This window comes from Erythranthe guttata, chromosome 13 (genome assembly GCF_056151865.1).
Source record: "Erythranthe guttata isolate IM_541 chromosome 13, IM_541, whole genome shotgun sequence".
Lineage (NCBI taxonomy): Eukaryota > Viridiplantae > Streptophyta > Magnoliopsida > Lamiales > Phrymaceae > Erythranthe > Erythranthe guttata.
Window position 1 is genome coordinate 19,415,002 of NC_142545.1, and position 21,102 is coordinate 19,436,103.

At 37.0% G+C, this 21,102-nt stretch overlaps 7 protein-coding genes across 10 annotated transcripts; 3 read left to right on the top strand and 4 right to left on the bottom strand.

Moving 5' to 3' along the window:
• Positions 1–2,013: 2,013 nt before the first annotated feature.
• On the bottom strand, positions 2,014–3,342 carry CYTC6A (Cytochrome c). The gene is made up of 6 exons (XM_012974296.2): positions 3,208–3,342; positions 2,993–3,137; positions 2,610–2,707; positions 2,489–2,520; positions 2,357–2,420; positions 2,014–2,251 (listed from the first exon to the last, which is right to left on the bottom strand). The coding sequence occupies exons 1-6, from the start codon at positions 3,268–3,270 to the stop codon at positions 2,111–2,113; spliced, it is 543 nt and encodes a 180-aa protein (XP_012829750.2). The 5' UTR covers positions 3,271–3,342; the 3' UTR covers positions 2,014–2,110.
• A 267-nt stretch (positions 3,343–3,609) lies between these two features.
• LOC105950914 (alpha/beta-Hydrolases superfamily protein) lies at positions 3,610–6,729 on the top strand. The gene is made up of 11 exons (XM_012974295.2): positions 3,610–3,859; positions 4,256–4,347; positions 4,518–4,636; positions 4,782–4,917; positions 5,006–5,057; positions 5,141–5,241; positions 5,333–5,521; positions 5,626–5,783; positions 5,866–5,920; positions 6,019–6,072; positions 6,177–6,729. Exons 1-11 carry the CDS (start codon positions 3,610–3,612, stop codon positions 6,600–6,602), a joined length of 1,632 nt encoding a protein of 543 aa, XP_012829749.2. The 3' UTR covers positions 6,603–6,729.
• LOC105950912 (protein NARROW LEAF 1) lies at positions 6,702–10,810 on the bottom strand. 4 transcript variants are annotated; one of them, XM_012974291.2, is made up of 7 exons: positions 10,519–10,810; positions 9,676–9,749; positions 8,864–9,385; positions 8,343–8,486; positions 7,986–8,226; positions 7,386–7,886; positions 6,702–7,299 (listed from the first exon to the last, which is right to left on the bottom strand). In XM_012974291.2, the coding sequence occupies exons 3-7, from the start codon at positions 9,359–9,361 to the stop codon at positions 6,938–6,940; spliced, it is 1,746 nt and encodes a 581-aa protein (XP_012829745.2). In that variant the 5' UTR covers positions 9,362–9,385; positions 9,676–9,749; positions 10,519–10,810; the 3' UTR covers positions 6,702–6,937. The 4 variants fall into 4 exon arrangements, with proteins under 4 accessions (XP_012829745.2, XP_012829746.2, XP_088683601.1 ...); XM_012974292.2 differs by lacking the exon at positions 10,519–10,810 and adding an exon at positions 10,037–10,125; XM_088827475.1 differs by lacking the exon at positions 10,519–10,810 and having other exon boundaries at positions 6,702–6,876; positions 6,910–7,299; positions 9,676–9,874.
• A 629-nt stretch (positions 10,811–11,439) lies between these two features.
• On the top strand, positions 11,440–12,054 carry LOC105950911 (cytochrome C oxidase biogenesis Cmc1-like protein). Its single transcript, XM_012974289.2, has one exon. It carries the CDS (start codon positions 11,501–11,503, stop codon positions 11,798–11,800), a length of 300 nt encoding a protein of 99 aa, XP_012829743.2. The 5' UTR covers positions 11,440–11,500; the 3' UTR covers positions 11,801–12,054.
• Positions 12,055–12,066: 12 nt separating this feature from the next.
• LOC105950909 (Glutathione S-transferase family protein) lies at positions 12,067–14,250 on the bottom strand. The gene is made up of 6 exons (XM_012974287.2): positions 14,168–14,250; positions 13,293–13,521; positions 13,021–13,197; positions 12,697–12,921; positions 12,494–12,622; positions 12,067–12,409 (listed from the first exon to the last, which is right to left on the bottom strand). The coding sequence occupies exons 2-6, from the start codon at positions 13,503–13,505 to the stop codon at positions 12,176–12,178; spliced, it is 978 nt and encodes a 325-aa protein (XP_012829741.2). The 5' UTR covers positions 13,506–13,521; positions 14,168–14,250; the 3' UTR covers positions 12,067–12,175.
• Positions 14,251–16,074: 1,824 nt separating this feature from the next.
• On the top strand, positions 16,075–17,171 carry EXL7 (EXORDIUM like 7). Its single transcript, XM_012974286.2, has one exon. It carries the CDS (start codon positions 16,147–16,149, stop codon positions 17,152–17,154), a length of 1,008 nt encoding a protein of 335 aa, XP_012829740.2. The 5' UTR covers positions 16,075–16,146; the 3' UTR covers positions 17,155–17,171.
• An 80-nt stretch (positions 17,172–17,251) lies between these two features.
• On the bottom strand, positions 17,252–21,070 carry LOC105950907 (alpha 1,4-glycosyltransferase family protein). The gene is made up of 5 exons (XM_012974284.2): positions 19,346–21,070; positions 18,955–19,104; positions 18,279–18,413; positions 17,634–17,828; positions 17,252–17,547 (listed from the first exon to the last, which is right to left on the bottom strand). Exons 1-5 carry the CDS (start codon positions 20,545–20,547, stop codon positions 17,361–17,363), a joined length of 1,869 nt encoding a protein of 622 aa, XP_012829738.2. The 5' UTR covers positions 20,548–21,070; the 3' UTR covers positions 17,252–17,360.
• Between the last annotated feature and the right edge of the window lie 32 nt (positions 21,071–21,102).

Sequence of the window (21,102 nt, forward strand, 5' to 3'; positions counted from 1 at the left end):
TAGGGGTGGGCATTCGGGTCGGGTCGGGTTATTCGGGTTATTCGGGTCGGATTATTCGGGTTTTTTGCAAAAAAAATATTACCGGAACCCGACCCGAGATAACCGGGTACCCGGCAATCGGGTACCCGGTTATTTCGGGTCGGGTTCGGGTTTTGCTATTTTTTTTTTTTTTTTTTTTTTTCTTTTTTTTTCATTTTTGAAAAATAAATAGTAACTAAATTTACTTAAGATATATATATAGACATACAGACATATATGTATATATATACAGACATACGTATATATATATATACAGATTACAGACATACATATATATATATATACAGAGATAGAGATACAAACTATACATATATATAGACATATACATACATATACTGCATTACATATACATATACTGAATATATATATATATATATATACATATATATATATATAAAAAAAAAAAAAAAAAAAAAAAAAATTCAACCGGGTACCCGATCGGGTAACCCGGTAGGATTTCTAATACCCGGACCCGACCCGGTTTGGGAGCACCGGGTACCCGAACCCGGAAAAAACCCGGTTTCATAAAAAATTACCCGATCCGGTCGGGTAATACCCGACCGGGTCGGGTTATACCCGAATAACCCGACCCGAATGCCCACCCCTATCTACCACCACCCTAAATAAATATATATCTACAAAAAACATGATTTCGAGATTAAAAAAAAAAAAAAAGTAAATTGTGTTAGAGGGATATATGAAAAGATTATTGTCAGTAGCATTGGATTGTAGTTGTGTCGATGATTGGACAAACAATGGCACAAAAGACAAAGGGGTGCGTGCCCTAACGGAACAGGAGGACCACATACTTTAAATTTTCTGTTATTATTATTATTTCTTGATTATTGGATAGAGTCACATGGCTTTGCCTTGTTATTTAGCTTTTAACTCTTTAATTTTTCATGTGATTAAGGTTGGTGGTTGTCAATAAAGCTGTCCCTGATAAGCTTTTCTATGTTTCCTGTTCATCATCTATCACTAATTTTACCCTTCTTTCTTTATTTTTTTTTTTTCATTTTTGCCCACTAGTTTCTTGTTTACCATTTTTTGCTTAGATCTGCCCCTTCGTCATTAAAAAAAAACACACTCAAAATGGAAAGAGGTAGGAAAGTGATTACTTATGCAAGGTGCAGTGCATCCAAGATTCAATCTAACTTTTGCTTATTCAAATCCATTTAATTTATTTAATTTTAAAAGAAACCTGGTCCGGAATCATGATAACTAAACGGCTCAGGCTCATAAGGAATTAACTTTCGTTGGAATTGGAATTGCTATATTGCGTTGCGGCTATCAGTACTCAATTCGAGGACATTGCACCAATTCACTATCCCGGAAACAGTTGAGGTATACACATGCGGGCATAAATACCTTGCTTTCAATTGTTCAAAACTTGGTGACTAAATTGAATACACATTTAAGAAGAGGGGGCGAATTGATTAATCAGTACAACGTTTTGTCTGATTCATCTATGTATCTGGTGGCTTAATGGCTACTAAAACACAGTACACACTACTATTCTCTACAGTCTGTCTTAAAACCCAAAACAAAGTACATTTTACAACCATGGACCATTTTTATTACTCAAAATACTGTTTGTTTACCCGTGTCTGTATTTCACTTGGAAATTAATTAATAAAATAATATCATCCTTTTTTTCTCAAATTATTTAATAAAAATTTATTCTGGTCAGCCCATTATCTATATCAATCTACAGTTGTAATACATTTATTGGGCTATGATTTTCTTACAGACTTGAAAGTATTATGCTCTTATATGGGCAGGCCCAGAACCATTATTCATACATAGTAGTACCATAATAGATTTATGGGAAAATTGTAGTTTTGGTCCTCTATGTTGGCCTATTTAGGAATTTAGTCCTCTAACCTGTCATATTTCATTTTTACTGTCAATGACTTTGCAAATATAGTATTTTTAGTCCTATTTTTCATGATTTTTAATTTATGACGCCACAAATAAACTTGAGAAAACACATTTAATACAAGATTTTATACATGTATCAAAACATCTTCCAAACTAAAACAATTAATCATAGGGAGTTAATTTACTCAAACTAATCACCTTCAGTTTCTATATTAGGCCAACCTTGATCAGCCTGTGATTTCACAAATTGAGCCAAGAGTTGAATCTCATCTTCTCGCAGTCGAGGCCCGAACGTGCATTGACCTCTCGGTGTGCAATTCTCGCCAAAACCCTGCATGAATCAACAAAGGCATGCCTCTGTTAATGCACGTGAAATAATATCGGAATATATATATATATATATAAAGAAAATACTCCTCCTGATCTTGAAACTCACTGGCATTCTTCCTTTCCCATAATACGTGACTCGGTATATTTCCTCTTCTGTATCAACTCCATTTCTGCGAAAAGTAAACTCAGCATATCATAAATATTGTAAAATGCCAAGTGATTTCGAATCCTGTGTTACCTTTGTAGGTCTTTCGTTAACAGAGTCGCTCCCTGGAAAGATAACAAAAATTAACTAACAAAGATCCGAAATCCGATGAAATTTTATGTGGAGCCTGTTTAGTATTTGTGAGTGAACTCACAGGCTGTATAATGTTTCCTCCGGCAACATGGCAACCTATGCAAGCTCGGCGGAACAAGGTGGCTCCTTTTTGAGCATCTACTGTTTGTCCCAGTGATACTGTAATAAAACGAACTCCCGTGTTAAACACGAACACATTGATTATGAATTACAAGCATTTTTTTCTCATTTATTCAATTGATCAAGAAAATGGCCTCTATATGCAGTTTCTGGATTACAGATATTGGCAGTGGCAGACAAGACAAAATCTTTATCCTTAAAAACAATCACATTACACTGTAATAAGCAAAAAATGATAAATTCCTTACATGCCCAGATACAAATAATCACTGATAATCCAAACCCTAGAACATATCATTATCAAGGATAAGGCAGTGGTTTTACCAGGTGGGTTGCATATAGGTGACAAGGCTACGACCACCGCCAAAAGTGGTGGTGCCAGGAATTTGAACAGATTCGCCTCTTCTTTGTGACATTTGCCAGCCGGTTCAATCTCGCCCAAAATCTTCAGTCGCTTCCGTCGATAAACCTAGAAATTTTGTAATTGTTAACAATGGACACATTCCGGCAAGAATTAGATGCAATTAAGGGTAGCCCACCTGTGTTGAGAGCGAAGAAATGCTGCCGCCGCAGCTAGGCTGCACAATTGAGATTAGTTGCATGTTTTCCGATCTCGATTTCTGGCCGTCTATGGATTTTTCCGATGGTACTAAATTTGGAGTTAAACGACGTAGTATTGCTGCTAAGGTATTGACGAAATTGGACCAAAATGCCCACCGGCAATTCTTTTCCTACGGTGCTTAAATTGTCAGGCAAGACTCCACTAAGGATAAAAGCGTAATTTTACGCCAACTACCTTGCTTATCTTTTCGAAACACATTCCCGTTATATTTACGGCAACCAAACCATCCCCAATCTCCCCCCAATAGGATTACGAACAATTGATCGAGCTAGGGTTTCTTTGCTTTTAATTTGGGTATAATAAATTGTTCTGATTGGAGATGGCGGTGTTGCTGGAAGATATTGTGAAGTCTGTGGAGCACCTGTTGAACCTGATTGGGAAGAAAAGCCAGGAGCAGTCGTACGTGGACCCCACGCTCGACCCGGTTCTCCTCGTGCCCGGGATCGCCGGTTCAATTCTCAACTCCGTCGATGACAAGACCGGTAAAAAGGAGAGGGTTTGGGTGCGGATTCTTGGGGCCGATCACGAGTTCCGGAACAAGCTCTGGTCTCGCTTTGATCCTGCCACCGGTGATTATTCCACAACCCCCCCAATTTCGTGAAATTACGTTTTCATCTTTCTATATTCTAAGCTATTGTTGAAGCTTTAATTATTTCTTTTTGCAACATTGAACATAAATATTGGATTTTTACTGTGGTTTAGATTAAAAATCGACACTCCACTAAAAATATTCTCTCATGTGGTTTCTGAGAAACTGAAATGTTCAAGTAATGTGTTGATCAAGTGTTCTTGATATCAATAACTGAGGAAATGTAGTATAATTTTTTCGAGATTGTGTACTTAAAAGTGTCCCAAATTAACATTTATGCTTGTATGGATGGATGTATCGAACTTTATCCTTCATTTTTCTTCGTATTTTCTATGCTGCACGCATTTATCTAGACAGCTGACATATGCTTTAACAGGTAGTACGGTGACCTTAAATGCTGACTCGCATATTGAGGTTCCAGAAGACAGATATGGATTATATGCTATTGACACGTTGGATCCTGACATGGTTAGTGATTCTCCTTGTGCTGTCCATTTGGTAGATCACATGCCAATATATAGCGCATTATATGTAATATTCTCTATTGATCCTTCATTGTAGCCATCTGGTTTTGTTTTTACATCCCTTTTCGTTTATCTTTTAAGTAGACCTTAATTCTGTCCGGTATTCATTTGCAGGTAATCGGTGGTGATTGTGTATATTATTTTCATGACATGATAGTTGAATTTCTCAAATGGGGCTACAAAGAGGGGACAACACTTTTTGGGTTTGGATATGATTTCCGACAAAGCAATCGGTAATTCTAAATTCCAATTTTTTTTTACAATAATAGTACGCTGAGAATATTATCTTCTTTTGAGAAAGCATCTTTAACTGTATACCGTTAGATTCCATCATATTACATCGCTTTAAATAACAGGCCTTGTTTTCTTCGTTTCCAGGTTCGAGGGAACACTAGAGCGCCTGGCATCAAAGCTTGAGTCTGTGTATACTGCTTCCGGTGGAAGGAAAATAAACATAATAAGTCATTCTATGGGCGGTCTTCTGATAAAATGTTTTATGAGCCTGCATAGTGAGGTAATACTCTAATTCTCTTTATATTGCTTATTTCGTATTTATTTTGCAGTGTGTCTGGGAAAATAGTAATGATGATATTGTTCTGTAGATATTTGAAAAGTATGTTAAAAGTTGGATTGCAATAGCTGCACCATTTCGAGGTATGTGGCTATTTGATCTATTGCTTTGGTGTTTCATTGCACAATTTTGATTCTGTTTAAGCATCATTAATTTAATGGAACAGGTGCACCTGGATATATAACCTCTGCATTCTTGAATGGAACATCATTTGTTCAAGGGTGGGAGCAGAACTTTTTTATCTCAAAATGGAGTATGCAACAATTGGTATGTAATTCGTTACATTTCGTATCCGATCTTTTACTTTTGATGATGAGGCGGAGTTTCTGTATTCTCAATATTTATCATTTCCTTTCAGCTAATTGAATGCCCGTCAATATACGAACTGATGGCATGCTTAGATTTTAAATGGGAACACGTTCCACTTCTTGAGATCTGGAAACAGAAACGTGATAGCAATGGAAATGCAACAGACACAGTGATGCTAGAGTCTTATCCACCGGCAGAAGCTATACCAATCTTTATGGAAGCTCTTTCTGCGAATAAGGTGAGCTTTACCAACTAAATTAATTGTTATGGCACTTACACTATTTTATCAGTTTACTTACATGAGAACAACTTCCATTATTTAACAATTGTTTTTCCGTACAGGTCAGTTACGACGGCGATGATATTTCCATGCCATTTAATACAGATATCTTGAAATGGGCTAACGAGACACGCAAATTGTTGAGCTCTGCTGAGGTTCCCGATCAAATTAAGTTCTACAATATCTACGGCACAAACAACAACACGCCTCATAGTGTTTGGTAATAATGATAAATCTGTCAAAGTAACATTTCTCTAGTATATTGAAATACGATCATATGCTCATGAGTTACTGTGTTGCAGTTATGGAAGCGCGGAAACTCCTGTTTCTGATTTGCATCAACTACCAAATCTCGTGGTAAATTTCTCAGACGAACCTGAATGTTAATTTTACTATGACTTGTTATATAAATTAAGAGTTTAACTCTTGACTTTTTTCTTTTGCAAAAATTGAAGGCCAAGTACATATATGTGGATGGTGATGGAACTGTTCCAACAGAATCTTCCAAGGTATTTTCAGTTTTTTGCTCGTAGATTTGGTCTAAATGTTCATTTTTTACCCTTTTTTTTTCTGGCTTTCGATATATGTATTCATTGAGTGTATGTATATATAGGCGGATGGGCTTCGTGCAGTAGCAAGGGTTGGAGTACCTGGGGACCACCGAGGGATCCTGTGTGATCGCCATGTGTTCAGGATTCTGAAGCATTGGCTAAAGGCAGATCATGATCCTTTATACAACCCGATAAACGACTATGTAATTATACCTACAGCATTTGACATTGAAAGCCTCAAAACAGAGGGTCTGCAAGTTACTCATCTGAAAGAGGAGTGGGAGATTATCGGGGAAGAAAATCGAGACTGCAACAAACGAGATGGAAAGCCATTTGTCAGTGAAATTGATATTATATCTTGTGTGGGAGGTGACAATAATAAATCTTTGAAGGAAGAAGCTCATGCTAGTATAGTCATTCAACCTCGAAACAACGGTAATACGCATGTCGAGCTTAATGCCGTGTCTATATCAGCTGCAACTGCGTGAAATCCTCCAAATTCACTATACATGTTATGTAAATATTGGAAAAATTGTATACTTAATCATGTAAATTATATTTTGTAAACTGAAATTATTATCTTAAAGTTTACACCAAGAATGCGAATTTATTCAATTATTGCTTTATCATATACACAATTATGTCCCTTTTTCAGACATGTAATGATACAACCAGCAAAACTATTACAATTTTTGTCTACACATTTGCCTCTCATATTGTGTAATAATTCACTTAAATACCTTATAGACGTAACCTTCACCAAATAATAATAATAATAATAATAATAATAATAATAATAATAATAATACACAAGCATGGAAACTCACGAAGATTGAGAATCGGATATCTTTCGCCTCTTAGGCTCGGGCTCGCCTAACTGCAAGGAAACAGAAATCTCTTCTTCCGACACATCTTTCAACACCAATAAGCTATCGACACCTGTCGTTTGTTCTTGTTCGCCGTGATTTAGAGGAGATTTGCACGCAAAGCTTGGTATGAACTGGTGTTCTACGCATGGAAACACCTCATTACCATCGTCATCATCATACGTGGAAACTTGTTCAACATTCAAATCAAGCGGTTCAATATTCTCTTCACATCTATTGACACGATCCAACGGTGAGCATTCTCCTACAATAGAATCAACTCCCACCATTGATGCATTTCGTCGCTCTTGCAGTGCAGCTAAACACACAAGTAAATATCGAATACCAAATAAATAAAATATATAATGAAAACGAGAAAACAATTTTTGTTTTAGAAACACGAACCATAGAGCTCTTCGGCGGATGTGACAATATCGAGTTCTAGAAGATCAAGAAGACGCCCCAAGTCAACCCCACTAGTCCAATTCTCCGGCGGTTGACCAACTCTCAATTTCAACCGACCTCGATTAGCGGTCCCACCCCAAATAATGCCAACAGGGCGGGGCTTCTCACCGTTCGGACTTGTTAACAGGATAAGACTTCCACTGTCACCCTCAAGGTCAAAAGTCCGTTGATTCTCTCCCACAACTAGAAAATCCGTCAAAAAGCATATTCCCTTTTCGTCGTTGTACTCGAGGGAATATGCCATTATTGTCCCTGTTGTCAAACCAGAACTCCTCCCAACTTTCACAACCTGCCTTCCGATGAGATTACCAATCGGAGACTGCAAATCTATTGTATGCACACTGCCAATTTCACCAACACCTTTCACAAATGTCGTCACGTTTGCCATGTTGAAATCTTCCGAAAATGGAATGAATGCCCCATCAGCACGAACAAATGTTTCTGCATGATGCAAATATTATTTTAACAAGCATACAATTTAATAATTTATATTTCTCTACGTTTTTTCGGAAGAGAGGTAAACTATTTATATGTATATACCTGGATTAGTTCCAGCAAAAATACCATACCAAAGATCATCGGATACAAATGAAGTAGCCCTTTCAACAGCACCTAAATAAACCCCTGGTCCAAGACTTGGAGGCAACGGGTGGAACATCTTTTGACTCGGGTAGTCAAGGTCAACCGCCACGTGTCGGTTTGTGAGGAAACCGACCTGCCTGTTACCTGTCCTGCTTTTGACAATGGCACCCAATGTTCCGTAAGTTTCTTGGCTTGCAACCTAAGAATACGGCCCACAAACATACCTTAAACAACTTGTACTCTCGTATATATATCACCATTCACCAGAGATATCTATCCTTAATCAGCATTCTTGAAAAACAACGAATTTATTACCTGCGAACCTGATCCGATGCAAGGATCACTTCCTCCAAAACCATCTACGAGCTCCGTATATAGTTGTTCTTTTGGTGTAGGTGCGGGCGCACCATAGTAAGAGAACTCAACTACATCAACATCACACCAAACACCACCAGGTCCCTAAGAAAACACATTATAAAGAACAACTTTATTAAAAAAATAAAAAAATAAAAAAACGAAGTTGTTATTTTGAATAATTGATAAAGAATTAACACGTCTAGTGCCTAATCTAGGCCTCGTTTGGTTGCAAAGATAAGATTAGCCAAGATAATAATATCTCCGGGTCGACCCGAAACATTATTGGGCATGCAAACATCAAACAGAGTCCAATTATTAAGTTAATCATTGCTAATCTCGCCAACCGAACGAGGTCTAAAAGTACCAAATTAAAAGAATCCCAAGAAGGTACTGCAAGTGTGTGTACAACACATTTTAGATACTGTCTAAATCAGAAAATCGGAGAAACTAAAGATACAAGCACCAGTAAATGTAAAAACCTCGAGAGCAGTCGGCAGACACTCGGCAGGGTTGAGCCACTGCCTATGCAGTTTTCTAGCAACAAATACGAGTATAGCCGGTATATCAGTCAACAAGCCCTCTCTGATTCGATAGCCAATGGCAGTGCCGAGGCTAAAACGGCGTAGAAGCTTGCTGTGAAATGCTCGGATAGTCATTAGTTCGAGCAACATAGTTGCCTGCAAACCTGTCGGACGGCTGCCGAAAGTTTCTGGCAAGACCCCTTTCTGGAGATTGCCAAAGTAGTGTGCTCTATCTTCTGCACAAGGTGCTATTGGATAACAAGGCCATGAAAAGTAAGCTGCGTTGCTCTCGGAAAGCTGACCGTTGGATGAGAATGGCTGTTGTTGCAATGCCGGTGGATTTAGTTCCGGCAGATTGAGATAGTTGATGGAGTTTCGTTCGACATCGAGCGCTGAATCATCGGATTGGGAGGAACCGGAATTCCGGGCACTTAAATCTACTCTAGCCATATTCATATTCAATCAATCCAATACGAGCTCCTAAAAAAACAAATTGTGAATTAATTTACAGATCAAAGGAAATCAGTAAATATCGACAATCATTGCTTGCGATTTCGTAATAACGACAGAAATTCGGAAACATAGTAGCAAATTTGCAACATAAATTGACTACAAGATCAGCTTTTGGGTAGAATCTAGATAATGAGGATAAAGACTATGTAATGTAACAGTCTTAAGACCCTTGGAAATAATAATTCAAGAATCCCCAAATAATAAATCTAAAAAAAAAAAAAATCGAAACTTGAATGCAAATTCAATGAAAAGCTAACCTGTTAGGGATAGCAAAGAATTTCATACCCTAGGCAGATCTCCTCACCCAACACAACCATCTTCAAAGATCAATCTGTTTATCAAGAATAAATTAGAAAATTGATGTTTGATGCACTAAAATGAATTTTGTGACTCTGATAGTGCACTTCTCAGTGTTCTTGTGAGAGATGAAAAGGGTTTAAAGGGAAAACTATTCTTGAAAAGAAACTAATGAAAAGACTGTATTTTTATAGTAGTTCATATGCATACATACATATAATGATGTAAGTATTCATCACACAGTAAACTAATATATTTGCCAGTGTTGTAAAAAAAGAAGAGAGAGTTAATTTAGAAATTAAATAGTCTATTTTTCAAAACCTTTAGCCCTTTTTGGTGTCACTATCATACAACAGTAACTACTGTAGACTTCTTTTTCTCGCCACTCATCAGTTGAGTGATCAAATGATGGCACACGTTTCTTCATTATTTGATGATCAACAAAGTTTTAATGGTGGCAAAAAGGAGGTGGATATCATTTTTCTTTGGATTCCATTGAAATATATTTAATATAGTTTTTTTTTTTTTGTGGGAATTAAGGGGGCCCCATGCATATTTGCTCCCCAAAAGTTGCACATTTGTTCTTCATAATAATTCATTTCCCACTTATCATAATTTCGTGGTGTGTGTGTGTGTGTATTTCTCTGTAAAAAGTGTTGACCATAAGGAATCTTGACTCAGCTGATACTGTAAAGAGAACTTTTTTTTTTTGGTAAAAAGATTTACAGAAAGGATTTCAAGAGAGTGAATGAATTTGATTATTAGAAATTACAAATTCAGAAACAGTGGAAAAATAAACTAACCGAAGATGAAAAATAAGGTTGTTGATGAATGTTGAATCTTCATCCCCCACCGTTGATAACCTCCTCAACCAACAAGGGCCCCTTACCATCAAACTTTTCTGCACATATCTGCGCTGCAGATGGTGTCTTTCTGTGTGTGTGTGTGTGTGAGAGAGAGAGAGAAGAGAGAGGAGAGAGAGGGGTGGTGGGGGTGGGGGGGGGCCGGGGACAAAGGAGGGCGGGCTGCTGTCAAATATCTTTTCATTATCTTATCTGATCTTTTTTTGTCAATTATGAAATCATCATCAGAATTGACTCCTCCCCCATCCAAATTTCATTCATTCATTCATTCCCTTAATATTATTACATTTTCCATTTACTGCAAAAACTTAATCATTAAAGCAAACCACTACAAACAATTACTCTCTAACCGTGTCTATTAACCATTGGCCAAATGTCTATTCATTCAATAAATCTTAATTATTTGCATACATTACTCTAATTTCTTATTCATATAGTGGGGGTGGGGTTTGTACGGACTGGACCTGCAAATAGGCCCCCCCTCCCAATAAAACTATTACATTTCATACAAGCTGACAACATTTCATCCGATAATTACGGCTTTGCACGTTTTCTTGTTTCTTAGATTGCTGCATTATTTTTCTTCATTTGCAATTAACTTCTTTGTTTTTTTCTCACAAAAATTATTTTGGGGCAATTACTATTTAGTATTTACTATTTATTACTAGATTAAAAAATATTATCTCAAAAGAAAAAAGAAATAGATTAAATAATTATGAGCAGTAGTGAATTGTAGGTTTATATGTGATCTTTCCTTCCTTCATATTTTATTTGGGCCGGCCCAAATCCGTAACCGGAAGGAAGAGGGGCATAAAAGTCATTTCAGTTGTCTAAAAATAAAAAATATTGATATTCCCGAATAAGGGCAAAAATTAATTATTAGCTGTTTATTTAATAATCGGGAAAAGGATATTCCCACAATATGTCTGTTAGTGACCGGGACCCACCACCGCTTACCGTCGACGTTCACGGCTGCGACCGCCTTTTCCGTGCACTTACCGATTGCCACCGCCGTATTCCGGCCGGTCCGTCGCGCGACGCAGCTTGCCGTCACCTCAACCGCTCTTTCGCCGAGTGCCTGGTGGGGGTGGCCTGTCCTCGGGAGGCCGACGCAGTCCGCAGCCTCTGCTCCAGCGGCGGCACCGCCCTTAAGCGCCGCCAATGCCAGCAAGCGCAGCTATCTCTCTCGGCCTGCCTATCCAGTCATCAAACTGAACTCTGAGATTCGACTGTGTTTTTCATCGCCTGCGATCGATCAACAGCCAATTCGTTCTCCTTCCTGCCGATTCCCCTTTGAAGGAGAGACCAATTTTCAGTCTGCGCAGATTGGTTGTACGTAGTGCTTCAAAGAATGTACCTTGTGGAAACGACACCGTTTTTATACTTTTAAATCAGGTGAAGTCTGAATTGTTAGAAAATTATGCTTTCTTCTTTCATTCATGATCAAGAATTTAACTTTTTCATCCATTAACCAAATTCGACAAGCAATTTAGCTTTAAAAACTTGTGAAGTTATTGAATACAAACAGCCGATAATCTCGTTTTTTCCAAGCGAAAACACACAATTATAATTACGTAATAATACACATAATATCTCTCTACTTAGAGAACCTATTTCTGTCATGTGGAGCAGAGTAGTCGAGATTCGGACCATGAGGAATGATTCCGAAAGGATTAATCGAAGGATGACTTCCGTAGTAATGTTTCTTAATATGATCCATGTTCACCGTGCTACCAACTCCAGGTATCTGGAATATCTCTTTCGTGTAATTGAAGATATTCGGATACTCACGTAGTAACTTCTTGTTACATTTGAAGTGAACTGCATACACCTTCAACAACAGAAAATTTCACAAATAAAACTCGAGAATTTTCCTCGAATAAAAACGGTTTCTTGAAAATAGAAAGTTGCGTACCTCATCAAATCTGATGAGGGTCACAAACAAGCGTATATCTGCTTCCGTTAGCGTCTCTCCGCATAAATATCGCTGCTTGGTCAGTATCTCCTCACATTTGTCTAAAGCTTCATACAATTTTGTCACAGCCTGCAAAGAAAAATAGCATCAGATTTGCGTCGTTACTCGGTTTAAAAAAGAAACAAGATTTTTTTTTTTGTTACCTCATCGTAAGGTGCTTGTTTCTTAGCAAATCCGCATTTGTAAACGCCGTTGTTAATCCCATCATATACCCAATCATTCACTTCATTGATTTGGGATTGCAAATGAAGAGGGTAAAGGTCCACCTCAGCATGTTCAGCAATATCATTGAATTCCGTGTTGAACATGCGGATTATCTCTTCGCTCTCATTGTTCACAATTGTTTTCATTTTTTTATCCCAAAGAACCTAGCACAGCCAAGAGCATATGTACTTAATTAATACATTCTCAGTTAGATCGAAAAATGATATAAATATGAATAAAACGAGTAATTTTGTCGTACGTACCGGAACTGTATATTTTCCAGAGTAATTAGCACTAGCAAGATCGTACAATTCTCGAATATTTTTCACTCCATTTAAATAATCAGGCTCAGCACCTGGCTCCTCTGTATCGGAAACCGGAAAAACCCATCCCATGTGGTCGTCTGTATCCTTTGTCCTTCCCCATATTGGTTTGACCGACTGATTAACGAAACGGAGATTAAATGAAAAGTGAAACTAAAATTCCATATTAACTGACAGTTATTGTAGATAAAATTCCATATTTATTTACATACGGTGAAAGTGATTGCTTTGCTAAGCCCTTTGATCTTGAGGTAAGCAAGACACCTGGATGCCCAAGGACAAGCATACGATACATACAGATGATATCTGCCAGATTCAGCTGGGAATGGAGAATTGGGATCTCTTGAAATCGAATTACGAAAAGTCGAAGCAGTCCTTATAAAAGCTCCAGTTGCTGACATTTCATCAAGAGCCGAGCGAGCCATTTTTTGAATAAACGTGCTGAGAATTACATCAACCCTCCAAGTATTAATAGCAATCATCTTGAAATTCCATATAATTATTGAGCTAGGTAGTATATTTGAAGAAAACGACAGTGACTTATGAATCTCCCACTAAATCAACATATTTGCACTAAAATTATAGTTTCTAAATTCTAATCCTTTTTTTTTTTTTGTTCTTTCCTAGTATCTTCAATAGCAAATATTTGTTAAATAAATCTTGCAGCATCCTTTCAGATATTCCAAGAACAGTAAGGTAGCATTTGGATATGAGGATTTGGGGGAAAAAACCCTAAATCAACAATGAAAAATCAAATGAACTTGTGGATTACTAATTTAAGATGGATTTATTTACAAATTAGTCTCTTCAAGTCTCTCTCATCTGTGATCGGCTTAAATTCCTTTGTTTCAAATGAAGCCTTGGATTTCTGAATTGGAACTCAAAAATGAAGTCTTGCAATCACTAAACAGTAATTTTTTTTTTTATATTTGTAGAGGGAGACAAAAGATGGATCACTTGACATAATATATAAAAAACCATTTGTAGATGAAAATTGATTAAGTTTGAAGAAATAAGTAAAATATAATAAGCAGTAAAAAGAAAGAAAGAAAGAAAGAGTGAAAAGTAATTAGAGATATTATGATACCTTGAGAAAGAGAGAGAGAGAGAGAGAGAGAGAGAGAGAGATGTTGAAGATGGCGGAAGGGCTTTCTTCTGTCGGTCTGTGTGTTTATTATATGCTTCTTCTGGGTTGACTGTTTAACAACAACTATTCAAACTTGGCTTAATTCCACTTGCACCCTTGAAATATATCATTTTGTCACTTTGCACCCTCGAACAAATTAATAGCACGTTGCACCCTCAAAATACAATAAATCATGCATAATGCACCCCAAATGAATTTTTAAAGCTAAAAAATGTAAATTTAATATTTTTAGTGATATTTTTTTAGGATGTCAAATGTCAAATATTTTTTTTATTCATCAATCAATTTGAAACTATAATGTTCAAAAATAAAAATACATTTCATCAACATATTTAAAAATTAAATTTTTTTATCAAAATAAAATATTTCACGAAAAAAATCATTCAGCTATTCCATATTAAGTTATATGGAAATCATATTTTATTCCAAATATTTTCACCTAATATTTTCAAACAGTTATATAAAAGATCCATCAATCGAATAACTTAGTGATAAAATCTTATTTTTTATTTTTTATTTTTGTAAGAAAATTTAGGTTTTTAAATAATCCGGTGTAATTTTTACTTTTTCGCACTTTGTTTGCTCGAAATTAGGTTTGAGGTTCAAGAAAATAACAAATTTTTTTTTCTATTTTGCACCCAAAATGAAAAACACCAATGAAAAATGAAATTGCTTTTAGTATTCAAACCAGGGTGCATTGTGAATGATTTATTGTGTTTTGAGGGTGCAAAGTGCTATTATTATTTTTCGAGGGTGCAAAGTGCCAAAATAGTATATTTCAAGAGTGCAAAGTGGAATTAAGCCATTAAAACTTTGTTTAAAGGACATTTTGTAATTTTTTTCTACTGTTTAGGTTAGCGTCACTAAACTAAATTAAAAATGGATCATGGATCAAATCATTACTACTGATGCACTACAAAGTGCTCGCCCTTTTTTCTTTAATAATTCATGTCCCATTACAAAATATTAATTTTTTAAGATTCTTTTTTTAATATATATTTTTTAAGTGATTAATGCGGTTGTAAATTGTAATGCTTCTTTGCCTACGTGTTGGGCCATTTTTTTCACAGAGATGATACATAAATAGCTGTTATTATTGAAAAAGCTTTAAAATTTCAGGTACTAAGCCCAAAACTAAGGTAGGAATATGGGCCCATTAGTAGTGGCCCAATTTAGTCAGTTCCAGTGAGTCCAGCTTATAATAAAAAAAAAAATTTAATTTTAATTATTTTATCACATTAAAATATTAATAATGGTTTAATAGTTAGCTTATTATCATATTTTTGTATAAAAATATCCCTAAGTGTACATTTCACAAGCTCTTCTTTGTAGAGGCTATTTAGTATTTAGTATTTACCTCTCTAAATGAGTCAAGACTTTAGAGAGAGAAAACATCAATTTACCGGAAAATGGATATTTGTAGAAAAGGTTTTCACAAGCTTTTGCTTAACCATCATTATAGTTAACAAATTGGCACCCCTCACTTGACTTTCTCATCAACTTTAGCCAAATGTTTTCGCTAAATTTGTGCCTTTGATTAGAGACTAATAATTATTGAAAGGATATAATAAATATGCAGCAGCTGTTATGAATTATGGTCGTATAATAAAGTTTTTCTGTTGAAGAAAAATCATCAAGCTTTTATTTTTTGAACTGTGCAAGATGGAATAAAGAGATAAAGTGATGTAACATGGTCATCATTTAAAAGCAGATAGGTAAATGATGAAAATGAATTATGCTTAAAAAACATGCTGTTCCTTACTTCACCACACAAGGAATATATACAAATCATTCATATCAATCCATCTATTCCTATATATATATATATATATATATATATATGAACACCTTATTGTTCAATAGTTCCATATAAATCACCCCATAGCTCAGTATTTTTTAGCCAAAAAAAAGGAAAGAAAATGCAAAGTCTGCATATTCTTCTAACCCTTTTGTTCCATGCATTTATGTTTCAAGTTCTGGAAAGTTCGTTAACCGAAAACGAGCAATATTACTACAATCAAGAAAAGAACTACGAAGGCTCATCGAACCTCGTAGACCTCAAATACCACATGGGGCCCGTTCTTGCATCCTCGATTAACCTCTACATCATATGGTACGGCGAATGGAACCCCACACACCAATCCACCATTCGAGATTTCATCCACTCCTTCTCTTCCCCTGCACCCTACCCTTCAGTTTCCGACTGGTGGTCCACCGTAAGCCTCTACACCGACCAAACAGGCTCCAATATCTCCCAAACCATCACCCTCTCAAACGAGTTCCACGATTTCAAATACTCCCACGGCAAACACCTCACCCGCCTATCAATCCAGTCCATCATTAAGAATTCAGTCTCTTTATCTCTGTATCGAAAACCATTGCCTCTAAATTACGAAAACGGCCTCTACTTAGTGCTCACATCTTCCGATGTGCAAGTGCAAGAATTTTGTAGGGCGGTTTGTGGGTTCCACTATTTTACATTCCCATCGGTCGTAGGGGTCACTGTGCCTTACGCTTGGATCGGATATAGTGGGACCCAGTGCCCAGGCATGTGCGCTTATCCGTTCGCATGGGATAAATACTCCGGTGTGGCGCCGCCTCACGGTAGTATAATGGGCGCGCCTAATGGGGATGTTGGGGTGGATGGGATGATTAGTGTGATTGCGCACGAGCTTGCGGAAGTGTCTAGTAACCCTTTGATCAACGCGTGGTACGCTGGGGATGATCCAACGGCTCCGATCGAGATAGGAGATTTGTGTGTGGGTGTTTATGGGAGTGGTGGTGGTGGAGGGTATTTGGGAGAAGTGGAAAAGGATATAAGGGGGAATGGGTATAATTTGAATGGGGTTAAGGGGAGGAAGTTTCTTGTGCAGTGGGTGTGGAGTCACGTGCGAAGGAGATGCTTTGGTCCTAATGCATTGGATTAGTTTAGTGGCACAATTTCTTGGTTTTTCCCTTTTTTTTTTTCTTTTTTAATGTAATGATAAATGATGTACTAAATACTGTATCAGTTCATTGCGTGTGTACTTCTTTCATGAGCATATATATAGATTCCAAAATTGTTTAGGCTGTTCAAATATAATATAGAGCATTAGATGGCCAAAAGAGAGGATTGTATCTAATTCAATAAATATCACAACACATCAGAGCAACGGATGCAATACCGATTTAGAAACCTGAACATGAGGCTCTCAGGCTCGGGAATCATAGCAGAGGTTAAGCTGTTCCAGAAATGAATGGTGAAAGACTCGTTCGATATTTTGTTAAATACAACATCTTGTTCGACTTTTTCGATCTCTGTTCCCGGTGCAGTCAAGTATCTGCCAACAGATATCAAGATATTAAAAAATATAAAAATAAAAATAAACGCGATAGAGAGAAGTAAAAGCTACATTATAACGCATACCTTAAGATAGTATTATGACCAATGGGGAAGAAAAAAGAAGCTGGTTGCAGTGAGAGCTCAGTTGTTGTAATAGAATCATCTTCTTTACTCAAAAATTTGTTGGCTACTCTGGTCAATAGATCGGCACCATTCCACCTCAACTTGGAATCATCATACGATGCATAAAACTCCTCCAAGCACGACATGATAAAAGGACTGCACAGAAATTAATTGCACTCGAGATTATTTTATCATGAACATATATTTCATGATATGCAGAGAACCATTATGTATGCTACACTTTGGATTTGTTTCAACACAAGACTTTATACACCAACTCACCAATATTTATCCTATTAAGCTATTATACATACTTTTTGTTTGTCCACTAGTTGTCAAATGTTATATACCAAAGGGAAGTCTTTGTTGATGCTGTTTGACTACAGATTCGATAAATATGGTTAGATAATCATAGATTGCTGCTCTAACTGTATTCATCATATTGAAGTAACTTCAATGCATGCCACTGAAAGATTAAGCAATATATATATGTATGATGGTGATAACGTATTGAAATTTGTGGGGCACCTTGATAGCAGAAACTTTACGTAAGACGTGAAATAAAAAGTAAAGTGATGCGGACGCAACTGCAAATTTCTAAAGTACCTGTGCTTTCTAAATGCCATCACGGCGCCATTTAAAGTTTTTCCAGCAGAGTCGTCCTCATATCCAACTGTATTATTGAGTTCAGATAGTGGCTTCAACACTAAAATGTCTGAATCAAGATAGATTCCACCGTATCTAGAATTCATAAAGAAAAACTGAGGCATAAGATTACATCAAATATAGAGCTTAACAAAATGATTTAATGATTCATCAAAAAAGAGAATCAATAATAACAGGAAAAGTTTACACATGCCTTCGTTATCTCATAATGAAAATCCAATTACAATAATAAATATCCCAATCATCTTATGTGTGCACGGTACCCTAGTAAACTATTTGCATACTCTGGTGTATATCAAGCCTTAAAAATCATACTGCCGATTATGGATCTTCAAATGATGCCACTGTAGAGAGTGATCTTCAGAAAAAAAAGTGCGACACAGACTATGAAGATATGTACATGCTGAACTCAATTGTTTCTTCATATTCATATTCAACACATTTGTTTATTGAAGTCCTCTTAAAATTTAAGCTTGGTCTATTCATAATGGCATTACAAAATGCTTGGTTTTAGTTGAACCAATTTTACAGATAAATATCATATTCATTAGATTAAGGGGGTGAGTTCTACAGAAAAAGACAGTCGGGCATCTATTAATCTAATTCAATTGCTTACTTGTAGAGAGCGGCAAGCCTGACCAATTCACTGTAATGAATTGGATAATGTCTCGTCTTCTTCCAATCATGCCAGACAGAAGCAAATATATGAGTTGGTGTATCTCTCAGCAGCTCGTCAAGATCTGGCATCACAACAGCCACTTTATATCTGACAAGAGAACTAAACGTTTAACATTGTGCATTCGTTTCATCATCATCATCATCATAGTTAGAACATCAGAAACAAGAAGCTGAAGAGCCACACACACACACACACACACACACACACACACACACACATATATATATATATATATATATATATATATATATATATATATATATATATATATATATATATATATATATATATATATAATGGAAAAGTTAGAAATTTCCAAGAAATTTACCCATCTTTCACAAATCCGGTGAAAAAATTGAGCTCAATCGTTTCAGAGAACACCACAACGCATGCATCTGCGTGATGATATAAAAGGCTCTCTAGCCCTCTCTGCTGCCGAACACCAAACGCCCATACTGGTGAATTCCAAACCATAAAGACTCTCATCTTACACATCCCTCTTCTGAAAAATGCATCCATAAAATTACCAAATGACAACCTTCCATTCAAACCTGGATAATAACCCCACCTCTTACCATCTGCATAATACTCTTTCGCTAAAGCCTTACTACCCCTCACTTTGTTGATCTGGTTATTGTCCAGAGTCTTTCTCTCCACCCTCCGCACTTCCTTCTCGTTTCCCTTTTCGCCAACAATCCCGGTTTCTGATTCAGAAATAGCCAATGGCTTCTTGATTAGGAATGGTGTTCGCTTAAACTCATCCATAAGACCCTTTTGGAAAATCTTATCGCCTCTTGTCAATCCGGTTACTCCTGTTCCATCCGGATCCTGCAAAATCGGATTATTCAATGGATTCAGAATCTCAATATTAGACTTGAACATACGGTCTCTCCTTAAGAAATCGCCCTTCTTATCGAACCATTCTCCCCACCCTTCCCTCAATACAGAACCTTTCAACAACAATGCATCCTCAATTTTCTTCACTTCACTCAGCTTCTTCCGCAATTTCTCATCCACTAAAACATCGTCAGACCCAAACACGGGTTCAGAATCATCATTTTTAAACCCTAAATCAGAAGTAAGTTTCCAACTGAAAGGAACATAGTCCTCCCATTCTTCAATGGAGCGTCGATTAAAAGATCTCCGAATAACGCCTTTAACAGGGTCGAAAAAGTAATTGGACGAAACGGCGGTGTTCTGATTCTGCTGGAGGGCGTCTTCATCTTCTTCCTCAGCTAGGATTTCCTCGTTATTATTGCTACTGCCGTCGTCTAAAACGGCGTCGTCCAGCTCGTCAATGCGATCGTCGTTGGAATTGGTGGTGGTGATGCCTTCGGAATCTAGATCGTCGAGAAGAGGGTTAATGGAGTAATCATGGGGGAGAGGGTGGGGATGTTGGGAGTGGGAATTGAAGAAGGAGAGGCGGCTGTGGAGGAGGGAAACGGAGAGGAGGAGAAGCACTGCCGCGATTAGGGCGCAGACGTGAGCGCCGTAGCGGGGGCGCCGCCGCGAGCGGAGGTGACGGAGCATGTGACGGAGTGGGGTTTATTTAGTGCCGAGATTTTACACAGTGCGCCGTTAACCGTCAAAAGATCAACGGTAACATGACCAGGCGACTGAAATCTGGAATAGCGGCGTTGGAGCGAAATTGTGCGGCCAGATCAGTTTGTTATGAAAAGACGATACTACCCTCCGTTTCCCGTACGTTACATTGAACTTATTTTAGTATTTTACCAATGATGACATATATCTATTACTATTTACTAATGTACTATTATCCTCAGCTAGCTAATAATAAACAGCAAATATAAAGAAAATATATTAAATTTTGAAAAATAAATATGTAAAGAGAAACAATAGAAGAAGATGGAGCATGAGGAATAAGGAGCCATCAGCTAACCAAGTGACCTGCCCATAAAAACCATCCAGGCTTTTTAAAGCAAGGCCATATAGGCAAGTCATCCTTGGCTAACAAATCAAAGACTCCTTTATTTTCATGCTATACATCTCTTCTTCTCGAAAGTCAAAGCTCAGTCGTTTAACTTCTCGTTGCAAATAATGAAGCATGCGTATGCATCTATTTAT